Below are 27,852 nucleotides of genomic sequence, written 5' to 3' on the forward strand. Positions count from 1 at the left end.
AGACAAGTTCTGAAGAAAAAGATCTGGGAGTCCTGGTAGACAGCAAAATGACAATGAGCAAGCAGTGTGCTCTTGTGGCCAGGAAGGCCAACCGAATCCTGGGCTGTGTAGGAAAGAGTGTGGCCAGGAGGTCGAGGGAAGTCATTCTCCCCCTCTGCTCTGCACTGGTGAGGCCACAACTGGAATAGTGCATCCAGTTCTGGGCTCCCCAATTCAAGAGAGACAGGGAACTTCTGGAGAGAGTCCAGTAAAGGGCAACGAAGATGATTCAAGGATTGGAGCATCTCCCTTATGAAGAAAGGCTGAGAGAGCTGGGACTCTTTAGCCTGGAGAAGAGAAGGCTGAGGGGAGACCTTATCAATGCTTATAAGTACCTAAAGGGTGGGTTGAAGGAAGAGCCAGACTCTTTTCAGTGGTTCCCAGTGACAGGACGAGGGGCAACGGGCACAAGCTGGAACACGGGAAGTTCCATTCAAATATGAGAAAAAACCTCTTCACGGTGAGGGTGGCAGAGCCCTGGAACAGGCTGCCCAGGGAGGGTGTGGAGTCCCCTTCTCTGGAGATTTTCAAGACCCGCCTGGATGCAGTCCTGAGTAACATGCTCTGACATGCTCTGGGCAATCCTGCTTTGGCAGGGGAGTTGGACTAGATGATCTCTATGGTCCCTTCCAACTCTAAAAATTCAGTGAAATTCAGCGAAAACATCCTCAGCTATTTAAAAGACATCGAATTTCTAAGCTTTGTTTCAGCAGGAACCAGATAGTGCTGCTAATAACCAGTAGCAGGAACTAACTGCAATAACTTGCTCTATTTTCTCACTCCAGGAAGAGACCGCCCAGCAAGATGAAGAAATCACCGGTTGGCAGTTGGCGTTCCTTCTTCAACCTGGGAAAATCGTCGTCCGTGTCCAAGCGCAAACTGCAGCGCAACCCCAGCGAGCCCTCAGAAATGAAAGCCATAGCCCTGGCAGGTGAGGGTGCAAATCCAGCTCCCGAAACCCGCGGTTTCAGCAAAGCAGAGCTCGTGTTCACAGCGTGCTTCCATCTCCTTCTAGCGTTCAAGCCACGCATAACACCTTCATTGGATCTCGCATTGGCTCAAGAGCCCAGCCTGGTGGAGCACACGCCTCCAGCGCGCTTCTCAGAGTAGATTTTGAAAGACAATATATGGGCCTATAACAAATCTCAGAGTAGTTCCTTCTGATGCTCTTATTATGAAATAAGATACAGTTCTGGCTCCCTTTGCTGCTCTCAGAAGACAATTAGACTAGGTAAAGACATTCACCCCAAAAGCTAGACCAGTGTAACTAGACGAAGCATCCAACAGCCTTTTGTAGCCGCATCCAATGTACGTAGACTCTGAATTTTCAGCCCTTTCCATATATAGTTTTACTGTCTCTTTCCTAATTTAAAAATAGCAAAAATAGCCTAAACCACGACAGCGGTAAAACCCAACACGAATCCCTAAACATGGACCAGTGAGGACCTTTATCCCATCTTCTCCGTGGTGCCATTTTCTAATTATAACTCTCACAGTCTTCAATCTAATAAACATATCATACGAGTGTCCTTTAAGACTGTCTCCTTGGAGCACTGAAGTTGTACTTGTTTAGCGCTCGTAAAACAAGTAAATTTTACTTCCTTCCCCATTTTTAAGGGGTTTGGCAGGACCAAACCAATTGTCACAGGAACATCCAGACAGTCTGTAGTGGGGTGATGTGGGGAGTTGTTTCCCAGCCTGGCCTCTGCAGCAGTTACTGGTTTGGTAGGTTACTGTTCCTCCGTCTGTAAAATGAGTATCAAAAATGGATTCTCTCTCCTGTAATTGCCTCTTGCCCCGCAGCACAGAACTGGTGATGGAAGGGACCTCTTCGGGCCGGTCTCCCCTGCAAATGGGGCTCCATCTCAGACAGCAAAGCACATTAACGGGGGAACAGGATAAAGGTTTTCTTTAAGGGCTTTGGAGTAAAAGCAAAACCAAAAAAAACCCATCTTCAAAGCAAAAAAGCATGACCGTTACTCTCAGGACAGCGGCGCTGCTGCTAGAAACCCATTTGTTTTTTCCTGCCGCTGTTACGTCGCCAAATATAAACGGCTTTTATAATTGAGCTTCTCACTGTCTCGGTTGCATTCCCGTAGGTGGACGAGGAGACAGCGGGACCCTTCGCTCCGCTAAAAGCGAGGAATCGCTTACTTCTCTGCACGCGGTTGATGGTAAGACAAAACTGTACCTGCTCTTCTCATGTGTAGGGATTAAAAAAGGCAGTTTGACGTTACTGACCACAGATACTCCACAGAGCTGATTTTCCACCCCTCCAGTAAAAGCTGGGCTTGCTAATTAACGAAGCAGCTTACCGCTGCCCAGCACAGACAGGTGTCACAGAGCAGTGCTCTTCGGGTCTTTGTTTTCCTTCTAAGGTAAAAAAAGCAAACCTCTTGCTTATTTATAGCCAGCACATTCATTCCTTGCCCTCCCTCCGTTCTATTCTGAGGTGGGAAAGACAGTGTCGGGAAGGAAGACGCTTTCTGAGAAAGCCTTAGGTCTAGAGCACACTTAAATTAGTTCTGCTTTTGCACGCAGCTTGGTTTCAGACTCGATCGGACCCGACAACTGCTGTAAAAGAGTTTGAGCAAACGTAATTAACAGTCACTGCTAACTACGTTACTTTTGTGTTTAGCGTTCACCAGGTGAGTGTCTTGCACATCACCTGCCTTTAAAACAAGACCAAACCATCACCTCCTGGACAGTAAGATCTTGACACTAATCCATGTGTCTCTACTCGTTCCTAGGCGAATCCAAACTGTTCCGACCCAGAAGACCCAGGTCCAGCAGCGATGCCCTGTCTGCGTCCTTCAACGGAGAGCTCTTAGGAAACATGAATCGCTGCAATTCTTACGACAACCTTCCCCACGACGACAGTGACGGGGACGAGGGGCTCATCCACGTTCCCGCCCTGATTTCTCCTCGATCTGCCGAAGACGTCGACCTGAGCCCCCCCGACATCGGAGTCGCCAGCCTGGACTTTGACCCCATGTCTTTCCAGTGCAGCCCACCCCAGACGGAGTCCGAGTGCCTGGAGAGCAGCACCTCCCTGCTGGAGTCCGCTGGCATAAACCAGGAGAAGCCGAGCCTTCTAAAGAAGGATTTAGAATCAGGCAGCCAGTCCCAGACACCAGGCAGTGCCACAAGCTCTGAGCCAGTCTCCCCTTTCCAAGAGAAGATGAGTCCCTTCTTTACGCTGGACCTGAGCCCCACGGAAGAGAAAGCCTGCAAACCCCTTGCCTTCTCCCCCAAACTGGGGCGAAAGCCCATCAAATCTCCGCCGCTGACTACATCGGAACCCGTCTCCTTCGCGCTGCCCAGCCGCGTCTCAGAAGCCATGGGAGGAGCCCCCATCACATCCAGAAACTCCTCTGCTTCCAGCTGGAGCAAAGGGATTGGCATCACTGATACCACAAACAGGTCCCCAACCCAGATGTCCTTGCCCCTGAAAAGCAGTGACACAGGAGCAGGGGAAGGAGCCCACCAAGAGCTACAGCAGGCCCAGCTAGTGGCCGCTGGCAAGCCAGAGTTGCCAGAAGAAGGGGAGAGACCAATGTCAAGCAGTCAGAATAAGACTGTACCCACTGGACACACACAGCCAGGTACAGTGCATTTTCCTCCATTCTTTCTTTAAGTTCCAGAGGGGACCTGCTCTCACAAACGCCCTCCTCTGCGTGCCTTTTCGGAGAGGGGATTGCCCGTCGGTTCTGATCACGAGTGTCTTGCAGGGCTGTGCAGATCAGTAAGGTCTGAACCTCTGCCTTCTCCCTTCATCACACGAATCTCAGATAATTTTCCATATGTATACCGCTTTTTTTTCTCCCCCATCCTGTCATGCGTGAAAATCTATAGCATGTCCTTCTAAATCATTTCAGCCAATAGATCATCTAAGACTTTTCTTTTTTAAATTAAAAAAATCTGCCAACACTCGAAGAAGGGACCTTTTCGTCTAAAACCTTATGATCAAAATTGTGTAAGGGTATCTCATTCTCTGCTACCTACTTCCTACCTCTCTAGAAATGCAAGAGGAAGCCTTTAGACAATCTCTTGTGTGGTTTTTTTTTTTTTTCCTTTTTGTGATGAACTGCTGTGCTATCGAGCAGCGTTTGCATGTGAGACAGAAGATGATAGTGTTTCACATCAGAAGGAATTGCCACTGTGAAAGTGTGGAGAGCATCTATTTTTTTATAACGGTCGTTAAGGTTAGGTCACTCTCCTTATTGGGTAACATAAAATCACTCTCTCTCTCAATTTTCCCCCCATTAGGAGCAGTTGCCCTCGACTCCCCCCAGGATCCTGTTCCCGTCAGTTCTGTGTCTCTTATCCCTCCTCCTCCTCCGAAAAACGCAGCGCGCATGCTAGCCCTAGCGTTAGCCGAGTCCGCACAGCAAGCGTCCGCTCAGTCTCAGAAAAGGCCAGGAGATGCTCACTCTGAAAGCACAAATTACGGAGAGACTGAAGCTGGCACAGCTCTAGAAAAGCTCCATCTCTCTGCTGGTGCTCCAGACAAGCTCCACCTGTACACCAGTCTGCCCGAGAACCGGCTCCACTTCCAGACTGGTGCACCAGTAGAGCAGGATTTCCAAGGTAGCAGCGCACCCGGGGAGCAGAACCACCCACCGGGTGCACCTGGAAACCGGGACCCCCCACCTCTCCACCCCGGCACGCCCGGGGACATGCCTGGTAGCAGAGATGCAGAGCAGGAGCAGCCCAGCTTCCATCCGGGTAAAGCGGGGGACAAAGATCACTTCCCCTGCCACGCTGGGGACTGGGAGCACCCACCCCACCACACTCCAGGGGCACTGCCTGACTGGGAGCCTCCCACACCAGACCTCTCTCTAGATAAGCCCCACCAGCGCCCATGCGTGTCTGGGGACAAGCACCACCTTCCCATCTGCACAGCCGATGACAAACCGCAGGCTCCTCCCGTCCTACCTGCCGGGGAGAAAAGCACCCCGGCCCCCGTGCCGTATTTAACCACCATCCAGAGCACGGCGCCCGAGCCCGGCCGCGGGCCAGCGGGTCCCACCACCGCCCCGGGGGACGTCACCCTTCCAGCCGCCCCCCGCACGCTCACAGCCGGCCAGCCCGTCCCGTCGCCCAGGCCAGATCACCAGTCAGCCATGGGACAAGTGCCAGCGGCCACCGCCAAAGCTTCCAGCGGTTCCAGCCAGGTACGTGGACGTGGACGTGCCGCCCCGGCGCGGTGTCCGTGCCCGGTTAATCCATGATTGTAGGAGGCTGAGCGCGGGGAGACTCGTTCCAAATCCAAACAGCAAGGGGCTGGGGATTCCCAGGTGACTGGAAACGACACGTGTGTGACACAGCCACAGCCTGACAGCAAAGCAGGGTGGAATTTCCTAATGGAACATCCCGATATTCCCGCTGTCCTTGGTTTTGGGGAAAAAAAGTATGTACTGGGGTGACATAGGGATGTTAGTTTAGAAGTGCTCAGAGACAAGTAGGAGTTTTTGCACCCTCCCTTCGCTGGGGCTGACAGTGTCCCCTTCCGACATCCTCTCTAACCAAGCAGGTCAGATTCCTGGGGTGACTTAGACATGGAATTGTTTGCTCAGGAGCCCAAACTGCCCCCGAATCACTCACCCCCGCAGCCTGTCTCAAGCGCCGTAGCCACATTTAAGGAAGGGATTTCTGCCGTTTCACACCACTTGATCTGCTCAGCAGGGCGTGAGGGGTTAATTCCAGGTACACTTTCATTAAGACAAGTACGTTTATAAGCAGACCGCCTAAGAAAACGCTGTGGCGACTGTGTAAGAGTTTTAACCTGTTGCTATAAAGAGACGCCCACCTCCTCCCCTCTCCCCGGTTTGACGTTTGCAGAGGGAGCCCTCTCAAGCCCCTCGGCTGCCATTTGTGACGGGTCCCAAAGTGTCCCAGGGGCACCACGCTGCCCTCGCTGCGGGAGGGACCCTGCACATCTCCTCTGCTACGGCAGACAGAAACCGGGCACAGAGAAACCGCACACCCGTACAAGCATCCGTGATACTTTAACTACAGATCTGGGGGGGGGAAGGTGCTTTGCCTCTAACTTCTACTGGTCTCTTCCCTCTAGGTATGGGGCGCGACTGCACCTGAAAAGCCACCTGAGCCCACGCCTGGTTTTGTCCCCGAAAGCAGTTCTACCGCCCGCTGCTCCTCCTCTGTGCCCACGGGCCACCAGAGCCATTTGGAGAAGCCTCGGGAGACTCCGAGGGCTCCCCCGCTGCACCTGCGCTCCGAGTCCGTCCCCGCTCACTCCTCCTACAGCTTCACACCCCCCGTCCCGCCCGTGAGAACGCTGGAGAGCAAAATCGCCGCCGCCATGCACTCCAACAACGCGGACGCCATCAACAACTCCAACTATCACGCCTTCCTGTCCTCCTCCATGCTGGCCTCCTCCGTGGAGGAAGCCCTGCTGCCGCCACCACCGCCCCCCCCGCCCAAGCACGCCTCCCTGCAGTCCGTCTACGTGCCGCATCCCAAGCCGGAGAGCATCCCCGAGCCCTCGGGGCCGGACGGCTACCTGCACCACAAGCCGGCCTCCATCCACCAGTACAGGCCCGAGAGCGTTCCTCCCCACGTCTCCTACCACAAACAGCCCGAGCAGCACCAAGCCTACCCCCCTCGCTCGGAGACACCCGCTGCCGCCGGCACGCGCTACAACACCTACACCACCCAAGGGAAGAGCACGGCGGCCCTGCACTCCAAGCCTCGCAGCCGGACGGAGTTTGTGTCCTCCGTCAGCCCGACGGGCCTGCGTAACGCCAGCTACGCCGAGGAGGCCCCCCCCTACCCCACCATCCGCAGGGTTCAGTCGCTGCACGTCCCCACCCCCGCTGCCTCCGCCATCCGCTCCGTCCCCATCTCCCGGACAGAGGTGCCCCCGGACGACGAGCCCGTCTTCTGCCCGCGGCCCCTCTACCAGTACAAGCCATACCAGCCCCACTCCGACTACCACGTCACCCAGCTGCAGCCCTACTTCGAGAACGGACGGGTCCATTACCGGTACAGTCCCTACTCCAGCTCCTCCGGATCCTCCTACTACACCGCGGCCGACGGGAGCTTTTACGACCTGGACCCCTACAGCACGGTGCGGGTCCGGCCCTTCCACCCCCTGCCCAGCCGAGAGTTCCCATCCTACACCTCCCGCCTGCAGAGCAAGGGCCTCTACCGCTATCCCAGCCTGTCCGCGTACCCCCGGGGGGGCCTCATGGGCCACCTGGCCGGCAAAGAGCACAGCTTCATCAGCCGGGACGTGCCTCCCGCCCCGGACATCAAGCACATGTACATGTCCTGGGACCTGGAGGACATGGAGAAGTACCGCATGCAGTCTATTCGCCGGGAGAGCCGCACGCGCCAGAAGGTGAAAGGGCCGGTGATGTCCCAGTACGACAACGTGGCCCCGCTGCTGCAGGAGGAACTGGGAGGACTGGACGTGATTCACTTGCGCAGCAAATCCGATCCCGGGAAAACCGGCCTCCTGACCGTGGCAGAGGGGAAGGAGGGGAGGTACCCGGCCAAAGCAGCTACGCCCGAGGGGGAGGACCGTTACTACACGCAGCACCCCGAGCCCGAGCTGGAGAGACCCCACTACCACGGGCCCTACGGCAACGGGCAGCCCGAGAAGCCCTCCCTGCCCCAGAAGCAGAGCAGCATCCGCAGCAGGAAGCCGCACGAGCCGGGCTGCGGCACAGCCGAGCACAGGACGCACTCGCAGCAGGAAGCGAGCCATAGGCAGCCTTCCGAAGCCAAAAACGGGCCCCCTTATCCCGACTACAGGCCCAAAGGCGGCCCGGAGCCCTCCGAGCCCATGGCTTACCAGCACTCGGGCGGGAAATACATCCCGGCGAACCAGGAGACCCTGAGACTGAACCACAAGGAGGTGAGGTTGGCAGAGGAGAGGCCGGATTTGGAGAGGTCTCGAGCCAGGCCGGCCGCAGCCATGGAGAAACACTCCAGGGACTGCTACAAGGAAGAGGACCACGCCGCCCCTGCCATGGCGCCGCCCCCCAAGCCCGAACGGAGCCACAGCCTGAGAATGCAGCACCCCGAGCCCATGGAGCGGGACTCTGCCCTCCTCTACCCCTACCAAACCCTGGGGAAACGCCAAAGCACTATGACTGTGGTGTCCCAGTACGATAATTTGGAGGATTACCATACCATGCCTCAGCACCAAAGAGGGGGCTACGTCGGAGGAGGGGGGTTCGTGCCCCCCAGTTTTACCCACGTGCACAGTAGAACTTACGCCACGGCCCTGGGCCAGGGAGCCTTCCTCCCCACGGAGCTGTGTTTGCAGAGGCCTGAAACAGAGGTCCACGTTGAGTGAGCTGGTGTTGGGGGGGGGAAGGAGGGATAGAGTCTAAGCAGCCTCTGCTGGACAGTGGACTGTTTTATTTTTTCAGTGATGGAAAAAAAAAACAAAAAAACCCACAAAAAAGCCACCCCCAACCCTGCCCCGATGAGCAAAGCAAACCCACCTCCACCCCACCCCTCCCAGCCCACCACTCTCTGTTTTTATGTAGTAGAGATTTAGCTTTTCCATGTAGTTTTGAGACAACTGGACCCATGGGGCAGGCTGTTGGCACACGGATGTTGCCAGAGAGGCCGGGCAGAGCCGATAGAGATGCTGTTGGGGCAGGGAGGGAAGGAAAAGAAGCTTTTCCTCCCCCGGATTTGGCAGGGGCAGTTCCCACCGCTTCCCCACCACCACGGTCCCTGTGCACGATGGACCGTGCGTGCGGCTGTTCCCCCTCTGCAGCAAGTCACCCCCACCACCACTACCTTCCAAGAAAAGGGTCTCCATGACATTCCATGGGAGAACCACTGTTCTGCCCCCCCCCCGGAGGTTACGCAGCAAGAGCGGGCTAAAAGCTGGGAGGGGGGGAAAAGACTTCCCAAGTATTTTCTTCTTGATAGACGCCGAGGTCCTGCCTCTCCCTGGAAAATTGCTGCTTTGGAGCAGGGGATCCACTTCAGCTGCTTTGAGGTGGGTGGGAGCCTGTTTTGACTTCGAGCCTGTGGAGTAGGCTCTGAAGCAAGTTCAAAATACAAGGCACTTTCTCAATTGCTTGCTTAACAAGCTGCTTCTGACTACAAGAAATCTAATTACCTTCCATTTCTCTATTGTAAGCAGAGGTCAGCTATGGAAGCCAAGTAGGGCAGGTTTGTGTTTCTCATACCAAAAGGAAAAAAAAAAAAAAAAAAAAAAAATCAAAAACCTCAAAAAGACACCAAACTGTACACACAGAGTTGGGAACAGCACACCCATTTCATGCCAATTCCTCTTTACTGCTAGGCTGTCTACAGTCCAGACGATTTAATACCATGTTGTGGCTGGCCAGACAGTAGCATCTCGCCACAAAATAAAGAAGTACTATAAAAATTAAAAAAAAAAATAAATAGATCTCTATAGCATTATGTCCAGCTTGTAAATTGGAGCCCAACTTATCAGCTGGGAGGGACCCTGTAGGTGCCAAGTTACTGCATGACCAGCTGCTCGCCCTGGACCACATCCTGCAGCTCTTCCATCAGGGAATGCTCCTGTTGACCTTAAAATAAGGGCTACAGGACAGGGCTTTCCGTAGCCTTTAGGCTGTGCGGTGGCGAGGGGCTCCCTGCGAAGCTGCGGCACATTGGGAGCAGTTAACCTGAAATAGTTCCTGCCTCCCTGTCGCCAGCGCAGCCCACGCCAGCGCTCAGGTAGCCCTCGGGACAGACGGCCAGTGCGCTCCGTCACACACTAATAACGTCGTCCTCGGTATTTAAAAGCTTTCCACGTTGGGGAAGAACTTCCCAGGACTCGCTACAAACCCACCTTATAAATAAAGCACATCCATTTCATTGGGCAGGGCTTGCAAGCAATACCTGAGATTTAGGAGTTTTTAAAATGGTCAGGGATAAATTCCAAGGCCGTTCCTGCTCCGTGTGGGTGAAGAACTTCTCGACCCGTTCTGAATCTCTAATGTTTTATTAAAAACCTGGAGGTCCTGCAGTTGGCACACAGCTGTGAAAGTCAAAGGGAACGTAGATGGGTTGGTTTTTTTTTTTTTTGAACACAAGTTTCATGGCTATTTTGGGGCTTTTAAATCCTAAGGAAAACCTGCTTCTAGTAGCTAACAAATCTTTAGCTGTTTGCTTCTTTTAACCTCGCAGCCTTGGCTGGGGCTGTTTCAGTAACACTTCCTGATGGTCCTGTTTTATTGTGCAATGCTGCTGTTTCAAGCATTTCGGTTAGAGGAGGTGTTCTTACGGGTTATAGAAATAAACGCGGCGGTCAGAAAGAAGCAGCGCTGTGATCCAGGTCACCGCAGCCACCGTGAGAGTAATCACTGGGTTGGAGGGGTTGGGGTTTCTGCGAGGGAATGTTTTTGGTAAGGTTTTCTTTTAGGGAAAACTAACAGAAGTACGTAGACGGGGGCCGCTGGGTGAGCCACAGCGTGGGCCGCCCCGTCCCCATTGCTGCCTGACTCCAGGGAGGGCTGAGCCGGCCGGGTTCCTGGGTGCCAGCCCCAGGGCGGCCAGTTTGAGTCCGTGCTCTCCCAGTTAGAGGCGTGTGTTGAGCTGGGAGCTCGGCAGCTGCAGCACAGTCTCCCCACAGCCCCCCGTGACCCACCGAGGTCTGCGGTGGGAGCAGGGACAGTGTGTTCGGTTCAGGCTGTTTGGGATTCAGGTAAGGAGAGCTGTAGGTCACACCTCGCTCTCCATGAAAGCCTTAACTCCCCCCTCCTGCCCCCCGCAGCGACTCCCCTCACCCCCCTTTTGGCCTTACGTTGACCAGGACTATCCTACTACCAGGGGGCTGCCCCCAGCTCCCCCTAATTGTAAATGCCTCTGGATTTTCCTGCTCAAAGCCACTGTCTCCCTCTAGGGATCAAGTGCCATCCCTGGATCTGTTCCCTCTGGTCTGGCGCTCGTCCTGCCTGGGCTCCTCCGCTCACCGCGGTGGATGAAGGGCCCTCTCATCCTGTGGGAAAGAAAAGCTTTCAGCACCTTTCGGAAAGAGCTTCTAGAAGCGCACACCCCTACTCAAACAGCCTTCCCCTCGACAACGAGAAGGTTTCCACGAAAAACAGACACACGGCAGAAAACTTAATAGTTTATCTTAATATCTACCTTAATAGCCAGCGTCCTCCCACCCCTCCGCACACATCAGCGTGCGCTTCAAGGGCTGGAAGCTCTCAGAGGACCCAAACTAACTTCTCACACCACTGTTGAGCCACAAGTACAAAAAAAAAAAGAAAAAAAAGAAAAAAAAAATATAATAAAAGGCAAGGTTAAGGCACCAGCTTTTCCCAGACAGCAATTCAGATGAGCACCTTTCTTTTCGGTGTTGGCACTGCCCGTGGCTGAAACACCCCCTGTGGTCCCACAGTCGTCCCCGCACCCGCCCTGCGCAAAGCCATACAGTGAACTATGCAGTTCTGCTCTTGCACTGTGCTTCATCCGGCTCCTTAGAGTTCTGCACCCTCATTGATTCACCCTAAAGCCCAACCATCCAGCTCTTATCTTCCCCCAAATCCCAGCCCAGATTCGGACGGGCGCTGTGGGTCAGAGTGAGGAGGGGGTCCCTCCGAGGCGGGTGGTGTGGAGGGGAGTTGGTAGCTCAGTCCTGGCAGAGAAGTGGGAGAGGGCAAGGGGATGGCAACGCAAATAACACTCTGTTGTAGGTCCCGTTCTGCCCAGATGGAGTAATTTATTGCCTGAGCTTATCTCCAGCGGGACGACAAGCAGCTCTGCTCTGAAACAATTCCCTTACGCTTCCCACAAGCTGTCTGCGTCTTAAATTGCCACTTCCTGAGCTTTCAGCCAAGTTTCTCCCCAGTGCATGGAAAAGTCAGGGTCTAATAGTGCATCCAACGCTGGATTCCCACCTCCGCGACCCGCGGGAGACCTTCCCTGGGAGATGTTAGGCGTTAGGCGAGTAAGGAGGACCCAGCCCCTGTGAAGTCTTAAGTAAAGCATTAACTTTGGATTTTTAAAGAGTCTTATCAGGTGAAATCTATATGCATCCATGACAAAACACCCATGACTGTGCCTATGTCTTTCCAGAGATCCTTGCTTTACGCTCACCATTTGGGGGGGGGGGGGGGGGGTGTGTCAGTCAGGATTGCACAGCGGCAGTAAGTTGCTACACAAAACCAAAACCAACTGGAAAACCTTTTGTTCCTCCTTAACCCCAGAAAGGGACAGACCCCCCCCCCCCGTGTGCTCCCAGGGCGTTGACTGAAGCGATCCGTTGGGAAATCCGGGGGGGGGAAAATTGTTTTGCTTTTGTTAAAGGCGGCTTAGGCAGCTCTTTCCCCGGAGCCTCCTGCATGGTCTGGTCTGAACATCCAGCCTCGTCCCTTCCTGTGCAGAGTCTCGCCTCGTCCAGTTGTGGGGAGGGAGGGAGGGAGGGAAGAGGGAGAAAAGGCTTGTTTTGCAGTTCATTTTCCTGCTGTAGAAGACTTGATTTTTTTTTTCTTTCCCTGAGCCGCATGAGAGAAGCATCCCAGAAAGTCTTGGGTTACCTTTGGAGTTCCCTTCACTTTAATTTATATAGTGTCTTTTTTTGTGAACTGGTGTAAAATGTATATGCCGACAAGTTCATGTATTTTTATGTAAATATTTTTTGTGGTTTCCCCACTTGCCCTTCTCTGTAAATATTTAGAATTCTCATATTCTTCTCACCTTGTATGATGCAGATGTGGTTTTGTTTCTGTTTTTTATTTGTACTGTAATGCAACAATCCAGACTGAGGTGTCTTGTGGTATTAAACAAAAGCAACAGTCCCACTGAGCTCACACTCAGATGTACAACTTGACAGCATTAATCAAGCCAGGTTAAAAACTATTCCGTTGTGTTTGTGTGTATTTTTGCCTCTGCCTCATTAATTAATGGTATATTTAAAAGAACTGGGAAAAAGCCATTTTGGAGGGATGCTGGCAGGTATCCCTGAAGACAAAAGGAGGAGGTGACTTTGTATTCACATGCCAAGGCTACGGCAAAATTGCCCACCTTGAGCCCCTGCCGCTGCTTATCTGTGCATTACACCTGTGGCCACAACGGCTTTGTCACAAAAAATAAACCAGCCTGGGCTTCTTTAGTCTCCTTTTCTCCTCCCCCAGCACAACAGCGTGAGGAGAAACAGTTTGGCACCTGCACAGAAGGCTCGGGGCAGATTGAGCTCGGACTGACAGATGGCAGAGGCCACCTCGGCCCTTGGAGCTGGCCAGGAGGGATTCTAGGCACCAGGGTAATATCGTTCACAGTTAATTAATAGGAAAAAGATGATTAAAGGAAGCTAATTTCCTATGTACTTTTCAACTTAGTAAATGTTACGCTCTTTAGAGCTGCTGCCAGTACCAAAGCCAACCTCACGGTGCTCTCCTCGGAGGCCGTCCCCGCTCTCCACGCCGGGCTGTGGGGATACAAGAAGGTCCCACCAGCAGCCACCCCTTCTCTGGTGCTTCAGCATCTGCCTGGCACCAGGGGTTCCTGCTGCTCCGGGGGGGGGACCCTGCCAATGCCGCCACGCACCCCGAGCACCATCTCAGCCTGAGCAAAGCTTCTCCTACCACAGATGCACCAAAAGCAGAGAGATCGAGCCGTTCCTCTGCTGAGCGCTGTCAGACAGTTGCCACATGCAGAAAAAGCAGCGGGGTTGTCACACACCTCCTGTCACACAACCTGTACGACCCCACACGCACCCCATGGTCGCTTCGCACCCCCGCTCGCATGTACCAGATGAAGAGTCATCTGTTAATGCCACAAGCACTGAAGTTGTCCTTGAGGCCAGAGGCAGAACACAACCTGGATGACTTCGCAAACACAAATCTCGACTCTTCTGAAGGTCAGGAGACAAAGTCACGTCTTACCTAAAGTGTTTGCAGCAGCTCAGCAGATGTTCTGCACATTATGCTGTCAAAAGGACAATTGTCAGCAATTACCCCAAAAGACTCAGGTTTGGTGGGGAAGGGTACAGAGATCCGAACCCAGTGCCTGACGGAGCAGCCCCCCAGGAACAGACACACCACCTCCCCGTGGGGTTCAGCCCAGACCCCTCAGCAGCGGCGCTGGGCCTGCCCTGCCAGGGCATGTCCTTCAGTAACACCTCAGGGTCACAGCCGGCACAGAAGTTATCATCTGAGTGTTTTCACTGAATTTCACTGAATTTTTAGAGTTGGAAGGGACCATAAGGATCATCTAGTCCAACCCCCCTGCCGAAGCAGGATTGCCCAGAGCGTGTCAGAGCACGTTACTCAGGGCTGCATCCAGGCGGGTCTTGAAGATCTCCAGAGAAGGGGACTCCACACCCTCCCTGGGCAGCCTGTTCCAGGGCTCTGCCACCCTCACCGGAAAGAAGTTTCTCCTCATATTTGAATGGAACTTCCCATGTTCCAGCTTGTGCCCGTTGCCCCTCGTCCTGTCACTGGCAACCACTGAAAAGAGTCCGGCTCCATCCTCCTTTTATCACGCATCAGAAGAGAGCTCTGTGCACAAGCAATGCTGGGAGCATCTCTCAGCTCCACACCCTTATTTCTCCTTCCACCACTTTAACAAAAAAACAAAACAAAACAAAAAAAAAGATGAAAACAACCTCCGCAGGGTAGCACCCTCCTGGCTGAGATTTACAGATGCAGTTCGGGGAAGGGAGGGGGCAGAAGGACGGATTTAACCTTTACAGTGTCTAAGGACCGCTAAAACCCTCGGAATTAAAAAGGTTTTTTCCGAAGAAGCGCTTCCACCAGGTAGCGCTGTTAAACCACATTTGCCTCTAAAAGCCGACGTCTCGGACCATTTAAGAGGATTACGTTCCGTTCTAGTAGTTTCTGTTCCGGTTTCCAACTCCTGATATTTAGGGCTGGATATTTTTTTATTTATTTCAGCATGCAGGCGGTCTCCCAAGGAGCTCTGCTTGTCTCCTGAAGCCAGGCCAGGCTGCCCGTGTCCCGCAGAGCGCCCAGCGGAGCAGCTGGAGTTACCACTGATGCTGCAGCCTCCAGACTGTTTTCAGTCTGTCAAGGCAGACCCGGGCAGATCACTGCTGCTGTGCAAAGGAGCCCTCAGCTGCTCAGGGGCTCCATCCCTACTGGAACACCACGATGTGTTTGCTTCAGCACTAGGAAGCAGCAACTGATACTGGAAAAAGCCAGGAATCACAGAACAGTTTGGGTTGGAAGGGACCTGAAAGATCATCCAGTCCCATCCCCCTGCCCTGGGCAGGGACACCTCCCACCAGACCAGGTTGCTCCAAGCCCCCTCCAACCTGGCCTTCAACCCCTCCAGGGATGGGGCAGCCACAGCTTCTCGGGGCAACCTGGGCCAGGCTCTCACCACCCTCACAGCAAAGAAGTTCTTCCCCACATCTCATCTCCATCTCCCCTCTTTCAGTGTCAAACCCTTCCCCCTCCTCCTATGGCTCCCCTCCCTGATCCAGAGTCCCTCCCCAGCTTTCCTGGAGCCCCTTGAGGGACTGGAAGGGGCTCTAAGGTTTCCCTGGAGCCTTCTCTTCTCCAGGCTGAACCCCCCCAACTCTTTCAGCCTGTCCTCACAGCAGAGGGGCTCCAGCCCTCCCAGCATCTCCATGGCCTCCTCTGGCCCCACTCCAACAGGTCCATGTCCTTCTGATGCTGGGAGCTCCAGAGCGGAGCAGAAGGGGAAGATACAACACTGCTCAGTCCCATCCTTGTCTTTGATCATCAAGGATGCCCTGCTAAGACTAATTATCAGGCTACACACCCAGAATATCCCTCAGCCACAAGCACCGAGTCCAGCATCTGTCTGGGCAGAGCTTACACCAGAGTCCCTCAAGCCACACACACGGCGATGGCAGAGCACAGGGTGCCACTCGTTGAACCTCACTCACTTCCCAGCACAGGACTGGGCACGAGCCAGGATTTGGCTTCTCACCTTCACATTAATCAGAGGTTGAGTGCCTGCTCCAGGCAGACTCCTTCCCCTGGGTCCCAGCAGGACAGCTGATGTTCTACTGCCCCGTGAAGGGATCTGCAGGCCAGTCCCTCCAAACGGGGAGGCTTCAGTGGTGTCCAGCCCCCCCTCACTCCTCCAGGAAGGGCAGAGAGGGCACGGTCCTGCCCCTTAGCTGTGCCTGTGTGAAAGCTTTGAACCAGCTCTGCATCAGGAATAGCTGGAACAACATCCACCTACCCCTCTGCAACCACCTCATCTCACCTCCCTGAAGGGTTTTGTGTCCTTTTTGGTCAGTTGGATGCGGTGGGACAAAGCCCTGGGGTCAATTCAGGGGTACAGCACCAAAGGGTACCATCTAAGACAAGGTTCTTCAGCCTGTAACACAGCTCTTCTTCCAGGTTACAGCTTTGGCTCTTGGAGTCTCACAAGCCCAAACAATTCCACTCTCCCTGCTATCGGCCAGCCCCATCTTCCCACCCAGCTCCAGTCCTGCTGCAGGCCATGCCTTCCAGCTGAACCACAGCACCTACAGCGTAGGCTTCTCCCCCCCCCGGCTCCCTGCCTCTGGGGTGGCAACGGGACAGAGATGCACGTTGCCCAGCGCCTGTTGGTTGAGTTGCCACTGGATCTCAACCACCGGAGCCGTCAGGGAGGAAGAGGAGTCAGAAACACACACAGTTCAGCCTCAGCACCGCTGGGCAGGGGTGGGGTGGCCTGAAGAAGCCTTGCCGGGGGTCCCTCACTGCCTGCCTGACCACAGGGGGCTGCAGGCTCCGGTTCTGCAGACAGGCAGCTGTAACCAGTTTGTCGTACGGTACAACCTACCTACACCCCACCCCATCCCTCAAATCATTGTTTCTACAGGCTGCGGAGCACAAAGAGAAGATACAACCTGCAGGGAGCATCCATTAAATGAGGAACGGGCTGTGCTGCAGCACGGAGGGGAAGGACTGACGCACTCACTGCGCGGTGAAATGAAAATTGCCTCAACTCTGTCACGGGCATCTTGATCCTTCAAGTCCAGAGCCCCCGATCCCTCCTCATCCCATTGGGCCAAAGTAAATCATCAACCTCCAGACAGACACCCTTGATTTCAGACATTGTGTCTGCGCTTTATGGTTCAAATTGGCAGCCAGGCCAGGCTCCTTACGGTATCTGCCTTGTCACCTGCCTGGAAAGATCTCGGTGCCCAGCACAGGCCTCCTCCAGACTCGTCTCAGAGCTGGCGTCTGTCCTGCATCTCTCCTTGCATCTCTCACCATGGATTCCCCTCCCCACGAGTGCTCGAAGTTATCAGGTCTCTGCCAGCAGCACTGTGACTTCACCCCAGCTTCAGGGGGGTCATTGTGCTACGAAGGGATGGGTTGTCCCCAGCTCGTGACAAGAGGAGCCCATCGGGCACCGGAATCATGCAAGAGACTCCCTCTTTGCCATCTAACACCCCAGTGTTTCATCGCAGACGTTTACACAGCACCTCGCCCCAGTTCCCTGCCGTTCTGCAGCCCCTGCATGTCCCAGAGCAGGGACATTTCACAGAGAAGAGGAAAACCCTCCTGAGCCAGGAGCCTGCACGCGCAAACACTCCCCTGTGGCAGACCCAGCACATCCCCTGTTACACCACCCAACACCTCCCCAGCACCACGGAGGAAAATTCACGGGTCTAGTTAACAGGGGACGAGGGGAGGAGAAAGGTGAATCTCCCCAGAAGCCTGGCATCCTGTTACAGCTCCACTGAATTCATTAACTGTGGCCAGATACAGTCCATAAGGCTCCCGCCTTTCCGGGGAAAGGATAGTTGCCCTTCGAAATATCAAAGGCAACGGGAAGGAACGAGATCCTCGTTCAAAAGGGCAGTTAACCCTAGTGGCAAGTGTATATTCGGAAAGATGCAAGGCTTGTGCAAAGCGTGACGGGTTAGAAAGGGAAAATAGTTTGCACAGAGGGCAAGGGGAAGGTTTTCACGTAATAATGTATTCATCCATTTTTTAAAGATCTAAGATGCTAGAGAGGAATATTTGACTCCAGCAAGTGCTGGAACTTTATGCATTATTCAAACCCCGTGAATGTTTGATGACCGGAGACCTGGAAACCTTCAGTGAGAAGAAGTCACCCGGCAGGTTCCCAGAGAGGAAGCGTGGGAAGATGCGTGTCATCCCAACGGCAGCGGCGGGGGTTTCATGGCTTCTATCACACCTTGTACCTCGGCAGTAACAGCAGCCCCTTTTTCTCCCTACCCCTGGACTACACAGAAAACCCCAGTGAGACGCACTCGGGATACATCTAGGGAGAAACCGTTCCTGACCCACTAACTAATACAAAAACCCCCAAACTAATACACAGAAACGCAGTAGTAAGGCAGAAACACAGAAGAACGAAGAGCAACAAGGGTAATATGACAAGCCCACAACAGACACACAAGTAAAAAGCAACTCTCCCCTCCTCCAAATCAACACTCACCCTCTGGGGCAGACCATGTCATCGATAGTAATGTTATAGAAGAACCTCACGCTGCTGCATTTGAGGTTATAAACTCAAACACAAGAATAAGGAAAAAAAAAAGTGCCAGACAGAGCCAGTTTTTCAGACAGGCGGGCAGGCAGCCAGCGGAAACACACACAGAGCAGGCCTTGCTTCGGAGGGTGGGGACCTTTTATTTTTCTTCAGATATCCTCTCATTGCTTTTTGAGGAGGATCTTCATCACCTTGCTTAAAGGATTGTTTTTTCTTGTTCTTTTCACACCTTTGGTTTCTTTCCTCTGAAGGCTCTGCAGCCTTTCCCCCCTTTATCTGGCACCGAAAGGCTGGGAACTGGAGTATGATCTCTCTCACCTCCTATGGCAGAAGACAGGGATGTCGAGGAGGGATGGCTGCTCAAGAAAAATACGTGAACGAGTCCCACCACAAACATGAACATCACACTGTGCCGGCCATTAACGTTTCACCAATACAGAGAAAGTGGAATTTTGTTGCTAATAATGTATAATGCAGCAACTTTCCAGCTAATGCTCGCCGAGTAGCACAGTTGAGTGCAGAAGGTACATTAACGCGCTACAGAGCGGTCACCAGTTTCTGCAGCTGAGCGAGAGAAGGAGAAGCTGCTCTGAACTTTCCCACATTTCCCCTACGTGAAAGGCTCTTCTGGAAAAGACAACAACGTTAAAGAAGGATGTTTTTTTAAAGTGGAAAATATTTCCCTCAACCAGTAGCACAACTTCAAAAGCAAAACCAGAAAGATTTTTACAAAACCCCCAATCCCCAGACTTTTCCTTTCCACCTTCGGGTTTATTTCAAGCTCCAGGATGAGCACAGCGCTCAGCACCTCCGCTCAAGGGTGAGCTCTGGCAAACCAGCCTCCCCAGGAACTGGGCACCACCTCAAACCACCACGACTGGGGGCAACGGGCAGCAAGGAACTGCTCAGACCTCTCTTCTGATTTTCTTCTGGACTCCCCAGTTCCAGAAGGACAGGGAACTGCTGGAGAGGGTACAGCAAAGGGCTACAAAGATGATGGGGCCTGGAGCATCTCTCTTATGAGGAAAGGCTGAGGGACTTGGGTCTTTTAGTCTGGAGAAGAGAAGGCTGAGGGGGGATCTGATTAACAGCTATAAATACTGAAAGGGTGGGTGTCAGGAGGATGGGGCCAGTCTTTTTTCAGTGGTGCCCAGGGACAGGACAAGAGGGAAGGGGCACAAACTTGAACGTAAGAAGTTTCACCTAAACATGAGGAGGAACTTCTTTCCTGTGAGGGTGGCAGAGCCCTGGAAGAGGCTGCCCAGAGAGGTGGTGGGGTCTCCTTCTCTGGAGACATTCAAACCCACCTGGACACGTTCCTGTGGGGCCTGCTGTGGGTGGACCTGCTCTGGCAGGGGGTTGGACTGGATGATCTCCAGAGGTCCCTTCCAACCCCATATGATTCTGTGTGGGATGCATTTTCTGGGTGCCCCATGGGAGACTCTGTGCTCAGCCAAGAACTGGGAATTGCGACCCGGGGCTGTGAGAGCCACATTTTGGATACCTGGAGGGCTGAGGCTGTGAACTTGGTGCCTCAACGCAACTTCGCTGAGTAATTCTCACATACAGGTTTTAAGGGACATCAGCAAAATGGGGAAATGCCCCTTCTTACGAGCCAGGGGGGTTATTTGCTGTGTGAGAAGGATAGAGATACAACAGCACCCGATGCCGGAAAACCCACAAGACTTTAAGTTAACCGTTCTTTTTTCCAGAGCAGGATTGGAATAAGCAATGCAGGGGCAGACACGACACCACAGAAGAGCAATTATTGAACAGCGGCTGAGAAAGTGAACACGCTCCATTCTGCGCTCCAAGCGAGACAGGTTGGGAGCTTCGGAAAAGGATAATGTAACTGCACAGCTAAAGCCCATCATAATGCACACACTCAAAGGTGCAAATTGACATTCTCCAGAAATCTCTTTTCTGGCAATTCCTAGCTTTTAAGTGCATTACTTTGTAACCTTAGGACTATGCATTTTTGTGGGTTTGTATTATAGATGCAACCTCTGCTCTCCGCTTCTGCTCACGCATTAGCATTTTTCCACAGAGCATGGCTCCGCTCCCACCCTCGGCTACAGCAGCCTAAGTGTCCTTGTTCCGGCGTTCTTTCATCTCATCTCCTGCAGGATGAATAATGGAGTAGTGGTAAGGGAAAGAAGGGAGCAGACAAGCATGTTTGGAGCTTCAGACCAGACAGAGAGAAGCTTAAAACCCAAACTGGCCAAATTAGAAGGAAGCTCTGGTTATTTGCATCTACCCACAATAACACCACAGGCTCTGTCAAAGACCAATTTAAAGCTCCCATCACGAAGGGGGAAGAAAGAAAACAAGGAATGAGGATTACATTCTCTTTTTTCCTGACAGATATTGTGGTTTTGTGGGTGTATCACAGACACACACAGATCCAGAGCGTGGGATGAAGGCCGGCACATTGCAAAAAGGCCAGACCCAAGCTGGATGTATTTAGACACCAAGTTGGATAAAAAAATAAGTTCAGGTGAAGCCTGAGTGCCAGGCGAGCACCAGCCGAATGCTTTAACCTCAGCTCCTGCCTCTGGACAAGCCTGACAGTTGCCTTGCCCAGCATGGAACGGTCCTGCCAAGTCTCACCGGCTGCACCAGAGATTTGCACCATGGCTGGAAGGAGCCCCCTGACACTGCTGTCCTGCCAGGTGCCATGGGCTGGGCATCCCCGAGATGGGCAGACCCACCTAGGGACAAGCCATCCCCTCTAGGGACGAGCCACGCTCACCTCCGGGAGTCATAGGAGGGTATTTGCGACATTCCCCCCACCAGGACATGCCTTACCACAGGCTAATGACTCGCCAACAGTAAACCGTGCTCACAGATTTATTGTTTATAAACAGGAGGAGTCCAGCAAACATGAAACTGCTCCAGCAGTTCCTTCCTACAAGAGCCCCGCTCCTGACAAGGACATGAAATGTATCAAACATACCATTTACTAAAGCATTGGTGAAGATGGATTTCTCAAAACACTCCAGTTTCTAATTAGCCAGACCTGCTTCCCAAGAAGGCATCATCCCCATTTCTCTGAGGAAAAACCAGAGGGCTAAGCTGAGTCAACTTGCCAGGGTCTAACAGCAAGTGGGACGTGACAACAGGACTCCAAAGCCACCACCCAGGACATCAGTGTCCCCCAGGGTCCTACGCCACAAGCCACTGATTTTATATTCCTGGCTTCAAACTGGTCTCACGGTTTATTCCTGCAGGCGGGTGTGAAATGGGTCAAACCTACAGGCCCCACAGAAGTTTCTCAGCCCGATTCAGGGGCTGATCATTAGCTTAGCCCAGATGACACGAACGACCAAGGCAGAGGTAATTAAGCAGCTGATGGTTTTTGAGAAGCCGAGCCTCTAATCACTAGCTGGAAATATAACCAGGCTGATTTCTTGTTTGTTTTAGCAGGCAGAAGAGTAGGATGGAGAGCTGTAATGGCCTGTGACAGACACGTGCCCAGCCTCTCCTGTTGGGGAGGTTTGCTTTTGTGCCCTCCCAGGGCACACGCACCGAAGCATCCCGAGCACAGGCTTTGATACTCCGCAATTCTGTCAGCACTTGAGGAACAGAAATGTCAAAGCAATTAAGTTTGAAGAGGTTCTTTTTCTCTCCATCCATTCAAATGCTGTGGAACATTTCCCAACTTAATTTTTTCTGCAAAAATATTATTAATATCAAGTCCTGACTTTTTTTCTAAAGAACACGAGAAGAGGAAAAGCTGAAAGCAAAGAATTGGAGAGATGGGACAGAAAAACTTCCCCTAAAAGTGCCAAATTTTCTGCTCCAAACCAAACCACTGTCCTTTTTGTAGTATACAGGCTTGTTTCTTCTGGCATTTTCCAATGGAATGACATAAGTTTTATTAAAAAAAAAACCAAACCATTTTAAAATAGCTGCTGAGCTACTTCAGCCGATCACTTCACCTGCTTGCACTCCAGATTTGCCAACCGTAAGACAGAGATAACAAACCCCTGCTAATGACAAGGACTATGGGGGAGCCTGTTTGCTCTGCAGCACCGGGCTCCACGTGAGAGCTGCGAGGTGTCTCCCGTGTACACAAAGCATTTTCCATTTAAACAATCATTAAAGTGTTTCCTCTGAACCGTAATCAACAGATGAGGCAACGCTCTTCCCTTCTGCAAACGAACTTTTATGAGGTGCCTGGCAACGACCCGCATGCCGCTGGGCACACTTCTTGTGTACGGCCCAAAACCTCTTGTGTACGGCCCAAAACCAGTGCCAAGAAGTCAAATTACTGAGCAGAAAATCTTCAAAGAGCAAGCTCTTAAGAGTCATTTGGCCCCAGGCCACCAACCGCGCTGGAAACCAGCTCAGGAGCCCTGACTCCCAAGTCTTCCTGCTCTGCCCTGTTAGACCAAGCTATTAATGATTTGCTGGTTCAATTACATTTTCTGCTCTGTTCCTTCAAGGATGGAGTCGGTGGGAAATGGTTTCTGCAAAGGGGAACCCATTGTGGATGTTCCCTGGGACACAGGCAGTGCAAGGCAACTCCGTGTCCTTGTGGAAAAGAACAGGAGAGAGACCGTGCAAGGAAATAACTGACATTATCTTTCTGCAGCCTTTTAAGGTTCCTCTGTCCCATCTGCTCCGGCCACATCAAATCCCACCCCGTCCCCCTGCCGTGACCTCTGCTGTGGCTCTTTTTCTGCTCAGCCCGACTGTCTCACTGCACATCACAAACAGCGCGTTAGGAAGAAACAACCTCACCGTACATTACATGCACAGTGAATTATCAATCCACCACTGAAACTTCAAGGGAAAACTGCAAGAAAAGGACATTTAGACATTTCTTCCAAGGCCTCTCTAAGCAGCGATAAATCTTTCAGCTGTTGTCCTACCAGCTAATTCTACCCTGCCTTTAAGGCCACAGGGTGGATGAGCTGTGCCTGGCTTCTAGGACAAGGCAGACTGAGAGAACCCCTTTTCCACTCCCTTTTCCTACCAGGGGACCGCTGAGAGCATAGGAGTAACCCAGCTTAGACTATCTGATGCTGACAGGATAATCAGGTACCTGATAACCGTGCCTACAGCAGCTGTACAGAAAATAAAACACCCTAATTTCTTCAGTCTCCAAAGCAGGAGAGAAGGAGAGAGCAGAACTGCAGGATGCACACACCAGTCCACCCCACCTTCCTGTTCGGCACCACAACTGGTCAGCTTTGTTGCCCCAACTAAACAGTAACATCTCAGGCATCTCACAGGGATAGGAGAAAGCTTCACGCGTCTATCTTTGCAGTCCTCGAGGCTGACAAAGGCTCAGCATGTCTGGGAATCCATCATTACGTGCAGAATTGCACCCTCCCCTTGATCTCCTGGCACGTCTCCCAAGAGAAGGCTGTGACAGAGAAGGTTGCCCACAGGAGGACCACAGCCCCTTGGCCAGGTGTGCCCAAGTAACCGAGCGCCGGCTCCAGCAGTTCTCCGATGGTGGGAAGGCAACAAGCGTGTTACGGAGGATTTAAGCGAGGACTGTCACAGCTCAAAGCCCGAGATCAGAAAGCACAAGGTCAGGAGTTGACTGGTTGGGTACCACCACAGACCCCTCTGCAGGTCCTTGCTGCCGTATCCCACAGAACATCTGCCACGTCTCCGTCTTTCTCCCTTTTCACAAAAGACAAGCAGGTTCCTTTTCTGCAGCACGAGTATGAAACTTCTTTTTTCAGTTAAACATGCACCATGGAGAACACAAAACACAGTGAGGAAGGGAACATCACTAACAGACACCCAGATTCTTCTTCCCACCAGTTTAAGGCTGCAGTGAAGGGCTCCATCACACCAGGCATTTTCCTCAAGCCCACTGACCCGCAGAAGCCATTCCCAGCCAAACTGGGCTCACAGCTTTCAGAGCCACCCCCAAAACACACTGTTTAAGTGCAGGACTCATCACAAGACAGCAGAAAGATGATCTTCTCTAGCACCAGCCGATCAGGAGGCAGGTACTTGGTCAAGCTCATGCTACGGTTTCTGCTTCTAGTATCGGTTTAGACCAGAAGTTTTCACAACACAGAGGCACAGCACCAATAACAACAGGTTCCTCTCAGCTAAGACACTGTCACACCACATATTCATAAGACTCACTGCATGCAGAGTGCCTTCTGCTCCACGATTACTTTGGGATTAAAATATATACATGTATATTACTTTAATCAGTTCAAAATTACTTTTTTCTTCTTGAATTTTGTGCCACTCTTGTTTTGCGTTTGCATTCTGCCGCTCTCGCTGGCTCAGGGACGTGACATTTCCTTAATGCACTCGCTTCCAGTGAAATGGAGATAATTTCCAGGCCGTGGCCTTTCAGAGGTAGAAGTCATGACTACCTTTCTTACATCTCAATAGATACGTGCCCTCTGGTCCTTCCCAAGCCACCCGCAGAGCCGCTGCCGGCCCCCGGAGAGGGCAGGAGCCGTGGCAGGAACATGCCCCTGCACCTCCATTATCAGACTGAACGCGCTGCCAAGGTGGAGGAGTAATTTTAGACTGGAGAGAAAAGCCCTGGGGAATTATCAGAGGCTTATTAATACAAAAGTGACTCTGGTACACCCGCAGCCTTTTGTTTGCCCTGCACTTATACAAATTGGGTTTATTTCCTTCCCTTCTCCATCTTTGCTAGACAAGGGAGTTGGTGCTTCCCCAACTACGGCAAGGTCTTGGGCAAAGACGCCAGGACAGAAGAGCTGGGATGGGGGTCTCTGCCGGGCCTTAAGGGGAGAATCCATCTTCAAGGAGACTCATTTCACTCCTGCCGTGGATCACAAGCTGTCGCAAACCACAGGGAAGTGAGCCTCGGTGCAAGCGTAGTGTGAACACACACAGACACGCTGATGATGAGGGATCACTTTCATATTCTCTGGAATGATCCTGCTCTGTGGAAACTTGTTGACATACGCATGATCAAGGCAGTTAATCTCAATAAGATTTGCATAGGTAAACTGCATTAAGCCCTGGCGTGCACACATTTATCCAGAATTAGAAGCAGGCTTCATTTAATTTAGCTTTGAAGTAAACAAATTAAGGCCACTTTTATTCTGAGTAAGAGCAGCCATGCTATAGGCCAGTGTAGTTTAAGTAATCCACTTTAAATTCATGCTGTTCATTAATTTGGGCTAATTTTCACCCAAGTATCCATGTTTAAAGAGGTTTGAAGCAAGACTACAGAAGGGCCTCCAGTAGGTGATTTGGAGGCAGCCAGTACAAACCCAACACCAAAAAACAGTGGGATCAGGCAAACTGGGGAATAACTTCAGCTCCTTCTGCGGTGAGGTGTCGGGGATCTGGCTCGGTCCCTGGGGGTGACCTGAAGCCACAGCAGAGCCCAGCGGGTAAAACGATTGCCCTGGATTTGTTAGAGACCAGGCAAGATTCAGGCTTTCAGCCCATTTTTCTCCGAGAGCCATTTTTGGCTGGGCTGCGCAGACAGATTATTTAACAGAAGGACAGGGGAGAAGGGGGAGGGAAGGAAGGATTTAGTTTCTCCGGAGAAAGCTGCTGACAACGAGCAAAATAAAATACCCTGGAGAGAAACTGCTTGACAAGAGACTAAGCCACAGGAATTGCGTTATCGGCACTGCAGGAGCAAACCTGGCCGGGGTTACTGTCTGACATTTGAAAAATGAAAGAGCTGAATAGAGGGTGCTGCGCTGGAAGAACAGGGAATGGGGAGCTGGGGAGCGGGAGCAAGAGGGAAAGGCAGGGTCTGGGCACGGCGAGATGGGAGGCTCACACCAGGATCCAGCTCCTTGCCAGCCTCGGGGCAGAGGCGGCAGGCGATGGCTGTATCTCTCTCCCCGGGCACGCTGCTACATCCCCACGGTTCCACGCAGAAGCTCATTTCACCGGGTCTGTTCTCAATACAAGGCCATTACAGCAGCAACAGCAAATATTGAACATACTACGAAGCAATTCATTGAGCTGGAAAGAGGCATTATGGAGGGCGCTTTATCAAGATAAGATAAGCAGCAACTTGGCTGCAGAGACAGACACTGATGAGAATGTACGATTTGTTTTGCCCCTTTGAGCTAATTTATATTTGGTGAAAGAACAAATACAAACACACATATATATCCAAGACAGATGCTATCCTCTAGAAGGAAAACCACACCTCCCAGAAACGGCAGCCGTTAACAAGGTTTAAGCTTCGGGCTATTCCCCTCATACACTGGGGGAAAAAAAATAAATACCAGCCAAGTTTTATCAGAAAGTCAGATCCAAAAGTTAGTCTGAGGGCATCATCTTGGAGGGCAGAACCCCCAAAGATAATTAAGTTCTGAGCAGTTTTGTGGAAGCAGTGGCTGGGCAGAGGGAAGGAAACGCTGGGAGCATCCCTGTGGCATGAAAAGTTTTCCCAGGAGGAAAATTGTATTGAGCCTCAGAGCCCCTGCCTGGAAAACCACGAGAAGCCGCTCCGTCCACTCAGAAGGGCTTGCTTGGAAATTCATGTCATTCATCATCTGCAAATCCTTTCTACAGATGCAATCGGTTTATAAACAGCAATTAAGTTTGAACCTCCACTAGAAACTCACAGTTAATGAACTAGTTCAACTTCTGAAGTGATTTAGTTAAAGGATCTGGTTTTTCCAAGCACAAACAAGGCCGTGGGTTAAGTACAGCTATTCCATCAAGCACGAGCAGGGGGAAAAAAGTGCCTATTAGTATCTGAGCTAAGAGAATAATTAGTTTTACCTCTTTCTGCTCACAAATGGGTTGGAGCAACTTACAGTTTTCTTGAAACTATTTATGATGGGAAATTTGCAAGATTATTCCTGCAAATAATTAGTTATTGATCTCCAGGTTTGCTTAGGGAAAAGCACTCATAAGCAAGTCAATCTATTATTATTCCTGCAACTTTTGTTGTTTGGGGATTTCTGTCACCGGAACCACATTTTTGGTCTAGTGCTGACTAAGCACAACCTCAGGTTTCTTTGTGGGTAGGGGAGGGAGGAGTTTGAAGTACCATTTTTCAGAGTTAAACTTCTTTTTATTTTTTTTTTTCCCCTTCTTCCAATACATGTTTTTCGCCATTATTTGCTTAAAAGGTTTTGAACGTTTCTTGGCAAAAAAAACCCTTATAGCTATTTTATTAATATTCTAGCGACATTTTTCCCAGCATTTAGGTGTTCTAATCACAACAGCATTAAGCGAGACCTTGAATTCCTCCTAAGCCTGCAGAGCTCAGGGACACCTTCAGACGCACCCGACTGGGGACAGATCTTTAATTTCTGCTCAGCTTCCCACTTCTCATCGTGACAGACGAAGCTCAGATCACCAATAACACCCACCCATCACGCTTTTGTTACAAAACCACGGGAATTTCACACAGTCATGCAATACAACCTTTTCCCAGTGTCAGGA

At 51.9% G+C, this 27,852-nt stretch overlaps 1 protein-coding gene across 1 annotated transcript in view; it reads left to right on the plus strand.

Annotated features, from left to right (window-relative positions):
• Positions 1–8,368, plus strand: part of ARHGAP32 (Rho GTPase activating protein 32) — a 165,927-nt gene extending 157,559 nt beyond the window's left edge. The window contains exons 20-24 of the mRNA XM_074162520.1: positions 825–970; positions 2,139–2,213; positions 2,790–3,644; positions 4,309–5,216; positions 6,116–8,368. Coding sequence (XP_074018621.1) covers positions 825–970; positions 2,139–2,213; positions 2,790–3,644; positions 4,309–5,216; positions 6,116–8,368 — 4,237 coding nt within the window. The remainder of the gene's footprint in view (positions 1–824; positions 971–2,138; positions 2,214–2,789; positions 3,645–4,308; positions 5,217–6,115) is intronic.
• The last annotated feature ends 19,484 nt before the right edge of the window (positions 8,369–27,852 follow it).

Source organism: Numenius arquata, chromosome 22 (genome assembly GCF_964106895.1).
Source record: "Numenius arquata chromosome 22, bNumArq3.hap1.1, whole genome shotgun sequence".
NCBI lineage: Eukaryota > Metazoa > Chordata > Aves > Charadriiformes > Scolopacidae > Numenius > Numenius arquata.